Source organism: Magnolia sinica, chromosome 18, assembly GCF_029962835.1.
Source record: "Magnolia sinica isolate HGM2019 chromosome 18, MsV1, whole genome shotgun sequence".
Classification (NCBI taxonomy): Eukaryota; Viridiplantae; Streptophyta; class Magnoliopsida; order Magnoliales; family Magnoliaceae; genus Magnolia; species Magnolia sinica.
The window spans coordinates 25255393-25265553 of record NC_080590.1 but is presented as its reverse complement, the minus strand read 5'-3'; the positions used below and the strand labels follow the sequence as shown (position 1 = coordinate 25265553).

Sequence of the window (10161 nt, the reverse complement as noted above, 5' to 3'; positions counted from 1 at the left end):
TATAAATAGTAAGTTTACTATTTATAGTAAGTTGCGGATTCTAAGAGTTTGAGTTATAGTTTGATTCTAATTTCTTTCTCATTGCTTGGTAGCCCTATTTAAAGGGTTGTAAACTCGTTTTTATTCATCAATTAATCAATTTTGAATTTATTAGAATTTATTTATATTTTTTGCTTTCTTTCCTCGTGGATTCGAGAAGTCTCTGTGAGGAGTCCAGAGAAGCTCCATGGACTCGGAGTAGTTATCCTCACCACGTTCATCCCTGCGTCAGCCACACAACACGAAAAAACGAGGAAAGCAACCTCGACATTAGGGGAAGCGGATTGCCTGGCGTACCACACACCAGCAATACAGCTGCTATAGGTACGGGTCGTGCTCTCGAACTTTGAGTTGTAAGAACGGTTCAAAGGAGATCAAAGTTACATGGGCCCCATAGTGATGTATTTATTATATTTACATTGTTCATCTATTTTTAGAGATTATTTTAGAGCATTATCCATGAAATAAATCATATCCAAAGATCATATGGACCAAACCACAAATGGCTGCAGAGATAATGATTTTAGCCGTTAAACACTTCTTAGGGCCCACTATAATATTTATTTTCCATCCAATTTGCTCATAAGGTCACAAAGACTTGAATGAAGAGGAAAAACAAATTTCATATTGATCCAAACCTTTTGTGACCCGAAAAGGGTTTTAATGGTAGACAATTCAATCCCCCACTGCTTTTTTCATTATGGTCCACTTGATAGTTAGATTTGTCTTATTTTTCATTTCAAGCCTTACGACGAGCTTGCCAAATGGATGGATAGTTTGGATATAATACATACCTCGTGATCAGATTCACAAAATTTGTTGATGTTAAGATCTAAACTATCATGAAATATGGATGCCAGCAGGTTTTGTGGGTCTGATCATGAGGCATGTGTTATACTCAAACTGTCAATCCATTTGATGAGCTTGTATTAAGGCTTGAGATGAAAAATAAGATAGATCTAACTATCAAGTGGACCACAATACAAAAAGTAGTTGGAGATTGAATGTCTACCATTGGAACCCTTTTCTACCACTGAAATCCCTTTTAGAGGTACAGAAGTTTTGAATCAATATGAAATTTGTTTTTCTTCTTCATCTAGATATTTGTGACCTTATGAACAGATTTGATGGAAAATAAATATTATGGTGAGCCCTAAATTTTTTAACAGTGAAAATCATTATCTTCGCTGTTATTTATGGTGTGGTCCATTTGATCTTTGGATATGATTCATTGTTTTGGATAATGCTCTAAAATGATCTCTACAAATAGATGAAAGGTGTAGATATAATAAATACATATTTGTAGAGCCCAGGTTACTTTGATCTCCTTTGAACCGTTGGTACAGCTCGGAGCTCGAGGAGCATCATTGCTCGTCTTTGCACGACACGTACCTACAGCAGCTATATAGCTGATGTGTGGTACACCAGCCAATCCGCTTCCTTTTATACCCCATCCAACCCGACATCTCGCCAGGATCAGCATCGATTAAAATATTGAACCAAAAGTCAGGCGGGCCGTACCGGTTGAACCGATAGGTCCTAGATGTGAATTCACATAGCTTCCCATGGTTAGCTCCCCGGTTGAACCGATAGGTACACCAGCCATTCATGAAGCCACGCATCCAATAGATAGTAAGCTTATTTATTTAGGTAACCAATGTTATGAACTTTGCATTTCTTCTTATCTTCTCTCTCTCTCTCTCTCTCTCTCTCTCTCTCTCTCTCTCTCTCTCTCCTTCTGTGTCTGTCTGTCTGTTTGATTTTTGCTACTGGTCCGAGAGATGGGAATGAAAGCATTGTTTGGGAAATACAAAGCACCGATGAGCATGCTGTTGGTACAGCTGCTTGCAACGGGAATGTTCCTCTTATCGAAGGCTGTCCTAAATGAGGGAGCTTTCGTCTTCTCATTGCTTACATACCGTCTGATTATCGCAACCATTTTTCTAGCGCCTTTTGCTTACTTCATTGAGAGGTCAATCTGGTTCCTTCTCTTCTGTCATTCTTCTTCAATAATAGTAATTCTTCTTTGAGTTTTCTCGCCATAGCTAACTTATATCGCATTGTTTATGTAGAAACATGGCACGGAAATTAAGCTGGGTGGCTGTGGTATGGATTTTTTTCAATGGCCTTTCCGGGTAAGCCGTACATGCATGTCCCCATTCCGGGTTTTTTTTTTGGGTGCGTAAATGCATGTCCTTGTTCTTAGATTTCGACTCTCCATTCATTCCGTACCACTGGAGGTATGCTATTAACAAAAAAGTTCCTTGATTTTGACTGTCGATTCAATCCATTTAACTGGAGGTATGCCAAAGGAAAAAAATAAAATAAAAAAATGATTATTAACATTAGGCATTTTTGACAACTATTTGAAGGTTGTGATATAAAATGACATTCAATAGTTGATCATAACGCTTAAAATGTTGGTCGTTTTATTATAACTGCTCCTAATGTAGCATGGATCGGATGGCTACTGTTATCTAATTGAAGCGCTTCATTCCATGTGGGGCTGATTCAATTATGGTTGAGGATGATTACAGTGAAACAGATTGATTGGATGTCCATTAGGTTCAACACACATTCCGTGTGCTGCTGTTCACAAATCATACTGATTGAGTGACTTTTCCCATCTGTAACTTGGTCTCTGTCTCTGTTTTTTTTTTTTTTTTTTTGGCTAAATATTCTTCTGTGTTCACTGCATGGATGGAATGGTGAGGTTTGTGTGATAAAAGTGATTGTTTAGAACTATATGCTATCCATGACAAGGCCGATGAATAGATTGTTCAAATTGTGGACTGGACCTAGTTTTATATAAATAATCTTGACCATCCATATTATAGGCTATTTATCCCAATCTATCCTATTTTTTTCTTGGCAGCACATCAGTGAGTGTTAGACCTAGTGGGCTGTCCTGATGGATTAGCCCGGCTGCCTTGGCATTTGAATGCAACTAGAAGCAGGTGACTCACAATGCTACGAGAGTAGTACTGGATCTCTCTCTCTCTCTCTCTCTCTCTCTCTCTCTCTCTGTGTGTGTGTGTGTGTGTGTGTGTGTGTGTGTGTGTGTGTTCATGAGATCCAAAATGGCCGTTTTGAAATCTTGGGTTCAATAATTCATGCGAGTGGAGACACTGAAAAGGAAGTTCCTTATAGAATTAGAGTGGAGTGAATGAAGATGGAGATGTGCATCTAGAGTTTCATGTGATTGCTACATACCAACTTAGGTGAAGGGGAGATTTTATATGGTATCTGTAAGACCAAAATGCTTTATGGGATAAGAATGTTAGGTAGTCAAGGAGCAGTATGCGCTTAGGATGATTTAGCTGAAATGAGGATGTTAAGATGGATAAGTGATAAAAAGAGGAATGATAGAATTAGAAATGTATGCATTTAGGAAACTCGAGTGTATGTGTGGACGATTTGGTGTTGGTGGATTCAATTAAAATAGAAGGCTTGTGAAAGTCAATTTCACCACCCTTTCTTCAAAACAAATCAAAAGAAAGAAAGAAAGAAAGAGTAGCACTAATAGTTAATACTAGATTAGAAATGAGACTTGAATGACTTGCATGTACAATGGGAACCAAGAACCAAGCAGTGAGTTGTTTCAAGTTGAATGCTTTAGAAGGATGGGGGAGGTCTAAAAAGATGTGAGTAGAGATAATAAGAAAAGAGCAGTGACCTATGGTTAACTGTGTATATAGTCTCCTTTTTCATTTTATTAGGAAAAAGTGGGGGCACACCACCAAATGACGATAGTTCTTGACAGAATGGAATGACAAAATAGGATGTGTACCTAGCTAATAGAATACATGCACCAACGCAACTATCAAAACAAAATACAATGGGCCATACGAAAGTGCATAATCTAAATAGGAATTAGGCTATGATGATGAGGACAATGACTTGTATTGGTTGATGGATGGATGAATTAGTGATTGGAGTGTTGGAATCATTAGATGACCCAAGATATGGAAACATTTATTGGTATTACTAATACTCAAAAAAATATTGTCTGAAGGAAATATTGGGACAATATTATAAGAAAAAGGTGAATATTTTTCGTGAAACTTTATCAGATCTTAAAGGACATATATACTTTACACATGTAGGAATCAAAATATTACAAAAAAAATAACTATACATAATAAATCCATTTTATAGGGAACTAACTATGTGTTGTTGAAAGCATTTGTGTACATATAAAATGTAGTCAATCAATAGATTAATCAAAACTCATTAATACATAAAGTTTTCACATTAATCACAGGTGAAAAACAAAAATGTAAAAAAAAAAAAAAAAAAAAGTCCACCTAAAATTTTCGTTTTTCACTTAAATGTTAATTTTCTACCTACAAGTGCATGTCAATACATGAGAATTATGGATAGAGATGAATTTTCATTGTAATTTATACTAACATTTGAAAAGAATGAAGTTTCTATGAATTTTCATCATGTTTGAATTCCTGACCAACATTTGTTTCAGCTCCAGGTTTCTCCTAAAATCTAAATTTTGATTTAATAAAATCAAGAATGATAGAAATCATAAAGGAAAAAAAAAAAAAGCAATTCCAAAAAAATAAACATTTTAATTCTTCGTACAAATTTTTAATTTTTTGTCAATTGGTCTATTTAGGTATGCTTTTCTAGTATCGGGAGTATTATTTATGGTATTGCTGATATCAGGAAATTGGAATAAATAATTCTTTTCAAAATATCATCACATATCACTGATATTATTGAAAATATTAATGATATTTGATTTTTATTTTTATTTTTAACCTGCTGGCAGTTTTGATGTCACTGACCTAGTGTTATCGATAATATTGGTGATATTATCAATAATATCACCAATATTTGTAACACTTTTAGTGGGTTAATGACAGAAATGTTTCTTCTTAAATGAATCTAGTCCTTAACTTTTGAGTTGAATTTTAAATAAATAAACCCACATCTTATCCCCATGTTTTACACTTACTATGAATTGGGCATTTAAAGAAAATGGGAAGAGTTGAGAACTCAAATTGTATTTTATTGATGCCGCTCTTACAACAAAGTTCTATGATTTTTTAGAAAAAAGAAAAAGAAGTTACAGGTTGATATATATATATTTTACATTGAATGGTCTATTCCATGTGTGTCAGGACAACGATGGCTATGGGTCTGTATTATTATGGACTCCGCAATACTTCTGCTTCATTTGCAACCAACTTTCTTAATTTGATTCCTGTCATTACTTTCATCCTATCCACTATTGTCAGGTATGTACCAAAACTTGATAGAGAACAGATACATCAACACTTAAAACCATGCACGTGTGCATATGGGCCATCTTTGGATGCATGAGTGAATTGAATTGAGAAAGAAGAAAGTGAATTGAATTGCAAATGTTCAATTTAACTTCTTTTTTTTTTTTTTTTTTTTTGAAGCAACCTATTTATAACGAACAGAGAGGAAAAGTCATCAATTTGCATTTAAATTCCTTTCAAATCAAATGGAAGGTAACTTACTTGCAATTTGGAACACATTCCTGCAACTTCATTATCATTTCCTTTTTATTAGACTAACTAATATTACAATCCAATTGGCCAGTGCACCAAATGCACCTATTAGAATCAACATATCAGCATAGTAAGAAATTTTTAAGTATCAAGTTTTTCTGAAACCTTATTGCATATTCCTATTTTAGAATAGAGAAATTGGGATTAGAAAGCAAAGGAGGGAGAGTTAAAATTGCTGGAACCATTTTATGTGTTGCTGGAGCTCTAACCATTAGTCTCTACAAAGGAATGCCATTGCACATGTGGACTTCTCATGTGCATAACCCTCAGATTTCGACGAAAAGGAGGACAACCGGTGAGATGGCACGTGGCTCGTGTATGTTGGTCGGATGCTGCTTAAGTACTGCCGTTTGGTTTATTATACAGGTAGACTTATTTAGGTATCACAGAATGCTTGTAATCACTTTGTGCAAGTAGGTCTCCTGCCCCATTATTTAGTAATCCAAATCATTTACATAATCGGCCCCACCATGGGTGGCCTATGCATAAAAATCCTAGAGGTCGTAATATCCTAGCCATCAAATATGTGGCCTTTTTTCCTTTTTTCAAATCTAGGAGATTTTTAGCATCTGGGCCATACATATAAACCTTCATATGGTCATTGGAATTCATAAGAGTAATTTTCATACTATTTTGAATTAATTTCACTTAATTAACACAAATTTTCTCTAAATAGGTTAGACTATTCAAAGTCTATCCGTCAATGTATTGGGCAACAATGCTCTCATGCTTGGCAGGTTGCATCCAATCAACAATTGTCGGAATAGCAATAGATAGAAGAAAAGCTACTTGGAGGTTAGGATGGGATTTGCAGCTGTTGACAATAGTTTACTCGGTGAGTTTTTCAATATTAATTATCTTGGCAAATAATTTTATTTATTTCTTATAAACAAATGAGAAATATTCATAAAAAAGTAATGTTTAAGATGGACATTATTCCACCTTCTATTTTTTTCTCTACAGGTGGAGTCCCGAAGTCAGTGCTATTGTGGCCCCTTTGCCACAAAGTTTGTTAGATTTGAAAAACTAATAATTTGATGTGTCCTAGCAACTATACATTTAAGAAAGAAAATATAGGAATCCTTCACATTCCACAAAAAAATGGTCAAATATTCTACAACTAGGATCTTCCAATATGGGGATTTTTGGTATACCAGCCATCCTTCAATCATTGAACTATGACCTCAACATTGTAAAGTACCTTATTGCATAATAGGTGGGCCATGTAAATCTAATCTCTAAAGGAGTATGTATGTATCTATGTTTGTATAGAGGGCATAGTCTTAGGGGTATTTTGTCTTTCCATGTTGGGAGAATGATCCTGCATATAATATATCTTTTGCTAATCATAGTAAGATGATTGGAGGTTTTTTTTTTTTTTTTTTCAAATCTACTTCTTATTTCATGGTATCAGAGCTGGTAGGTTTCAGTGAGTGTTTTTCGGCTATCTTCATTATGTCCGCGAACTCTTAACCTGCATGCAAAAACACCCCCAAACCATGGCCTCCATACAAATATACATACGCACATATACTTCTGCAATCTCTTCTACTATAACTAGAGCTGTCATGGGCAATCCCTTCTACTATAACTAGACCACAATCTCAGCCATCTAATTGCCTGCAGGACGACCGATTCAATTGCTAGGACTCTCATACTGTTGTGGCTTTTGCAGACCGATGTCGATGAAATATTGGACCATATATGATTAATTGTTCTCATTTCTAATTGCAACCACTCACATCAGGCTTGCTCAGGGTTGGGCTTCATGTGTTGCTGCCTGCTATTTATTTATTTATTTTTTCTTCAAAGCCTATGTAACAGCTGATATTCTAAACTGACTTTGTTACTCACAGGCAGTATTCAGCACCGGTGCTAACTTCTGTTTAATATCATGGGCCGTTGCAAAACGAGGGCCCACCTATCCTTCCATGTTTAATCCTCTCTCGTTGATCTTTGTCACAATCTTGGAATCATTCTTTATGGGAGAAGAAATTTTCATTGGAAGGTATGCATTATACTTCTTTTGTGAGAGAATGGCGTTGTTTTCTTTTAGGCAAAGTCACACATAATTCCCATTACCTGTATGCACATATTCCAGGTGTAAGGCATTCTGGACTGCTCAACTTGTGGGTCCTGTCGTTTTGCAAGATGACGACATTTTGTCAACCATCTGTTTTGTCCTTAAACCGAGTGGTTATGAAAATCTATGAAATCTGAGCCAGGGGGAAGTTCATGGTGGGTATCCCAGCCTGTTGCATGGCTGCATGTGTGCTCATGAATTTAGCACGTGTGCAAACAGTATTCCTCAATTGAAATTTATGAGGAGAGACTCAAGAATTAATTGGAAGTGCACGTACCAACAAGGGACACGTGTGCAAGATCAGGATGATTAACCAGGTGGGCCTCACTATGAACTCGACCTGGCTCAAAACGAGGAGGTTCCACTTGTCAAACGTGCCATCAGATGGGCCGTCAGGACTGCCCCATTGGTGCAATTCTGAGAAGATGGCATCTCGACAAGAGTTGTACATGAGTTGAATCGAGTGAAGCTTGGCCCAGCTCAGCTCCGCTTGGCTAGCAGGCTACCCGGCTAGAACTCCATGGCTCGGTCTTCAAGGCTGATTAGCCAGCTCGGCTCGGCTCAGCCAGCAGCTCGAGCCGAGTTCGAGCTTGATCTTTCGAGTCAAATTTAAGTTTGAGCGTTAGAGTTGAGTTTGAGTTTAGATTTTAGGGTTTTAATATATATAATATATAATTTATTTAAATATATAAATATTTATAAAATATTTTTATTAAGTCAACCTGATTCGAGTCGAATTGATTCAAACTGAGTCAAGTTCAAGTCAATTTCCAAGCCGAGTTGAGTTGAATTTGGGTCGAATTCGGTCCAGCTTGAACTCAGCTTGAAAGTTGTTCGAGCTGAAAACAGCTCGACTTGGCTTGAACTTAGTTTCGAGTCGAGTCAAGTCAAGCTTTTTTGAGTCGAGTTGAGTGAGTTAACCGAGCTAACTCGGTTCATGTACAACTCTATCGACAACGAGGCTTCAGGGCTGATGAATGGACTAGATCATGCCATTATATGATCGGTGTACCCATTCACGTGATCCTCTCACGAGTGGTCAGTGGTCTCCGCTTAAATTAATGGCCTATGGTACCATTGGCTTTGCTATCAGGTGCTCTAAAACTAGAAAGAACATCAGCCATTGTTCTTGAGGACTTGATCACCTGCAATAGGTTGCACGTACCCACAAATCATCTTTTCCTTCCATTTTACCCTTGAATGTAAACTAAAATGGTCGTAGTGTACAATCGGTTGTAGGTGATCATTCTTAATTCCTGTTATCCTTTTATTGTCTTTCAAACCATAGTATTCGAATCCCCGAAAAAGGTACATTGAATTCTCATATCCTTTTATTGTCTTTCAAACCATAGTATTCGAATCCCCGAAAAAGGTACATTGAATTCTCAAATCTGCACGGGCAGATCATGCGTGTACTATTTTCTAAGCATACATCCATTTTCATGTTATTTAGAGGAACGATCCAATACACTCCATTGTGTCATAATGTGATGCAAGCCACATCCAAATCCACATGAGCATGGTCTGATCATTGATGTTGGTTGTCCACATGGTGGGCCCGCTTTTTTATTACCCATGGATGGATGTAGATGGATGACATTGATCAGCTAATTGTAACCTCCCAACCAAATGGCTGGGATCATTAGATCAATGCAATATTTGGCCACCACAGTTTCGTACTGTGGCCAGACTAGAAAGGAGGGGACATCGAATCTGCAGCCAAGAGGCCACGGTAGATTGCATACTCTCAGCCACTTGTTAGAAGGAAAATGCAGCATCGGTCGGCGGAGAGAAGGAAATTCGGTCATGTGCAAGCTTAAACCATCATCTCATAGAATGATCGAATGAGGTGCATTGGATTTGTGATTCTAAATTCGTTAGGATATATGTTGAACTTTACACCCTTACGCTCTCTCAGTAGGGATTAGATCTCGATAATAACAAGTTTGCATGTAATGCAGCATATTAGGTATGATTATGATAATAGGAGGGTTGTATGCATTTCTGTGGGGAAAGAGGAATGAGCCAGCACCGTCCATTGTGAGACCCTGTCATCGAAAGCAGCTATCACAACCCAATGTACAGGCACTGGGGACATAACGTTAGACGTTAGTTGTTGAACGTACGCAATCGAATTCGGCAATCTCTCCCATCATGGCTCCACAAGACAACAGGGCCTCTGACGAAGCTCTGGAGTAGGAAGCGGCACCCATTCCGAAGTAGTGGGAGACCCACAGAAAGTCCATGTACTATGGCCTTGTTCATTTCACCCATGTTTTTTGAATTTGCCTGGCATTCTCTCTTTCTTTGGATGCATCATTGAATTCAATTACAAGTTTTGATAGTCTTAGAAAGTAAAAATGGCTAAATTGTAATATTCTTTCTTAGAATTAGTTTAGAGGATGTTTGGGTGTGCCTTAAATGGCAATTTGGATGCAATTTAGCTGTTGCTATTTGGCCCCAGTGGTTTTGAGTTGAACGCTG

At 37.2% G+C, this 10161-nt stretch overlaps 1 protein-coding gene across 1 annotated transcript; it reads left to right on the top strand.

Annotated features, from left to right (window-relative positions):
• The first annotated feature begins 1789 nt into the window (after positions 1-1789).
• Positions 1790-9943, top strand: LOC131233273 (WAT1-related protein At1g43650-like). Its single transcript, XM_058229919.1, has 7 exons — positions 1790-2011; positions 2112-2174; positions 5178-5294; positions 5723-5960; positions 6271-6429; positions 7451-7602; positions 9639-9943. The coding sequence occupies exons 1-7, from the start codon at positions 1821-1823 to the stop codon at positions 9775-9777; spliced, it is 1059 nt and encodes a 352-aa protein (XP_058085902.1). The 5' UTR covers positions 1790-1820; the 3' UTR covers positions 9778-9943.
• The last annotated feature ends 218 nt before the right edge of the window (positions 9944-10161 follow it).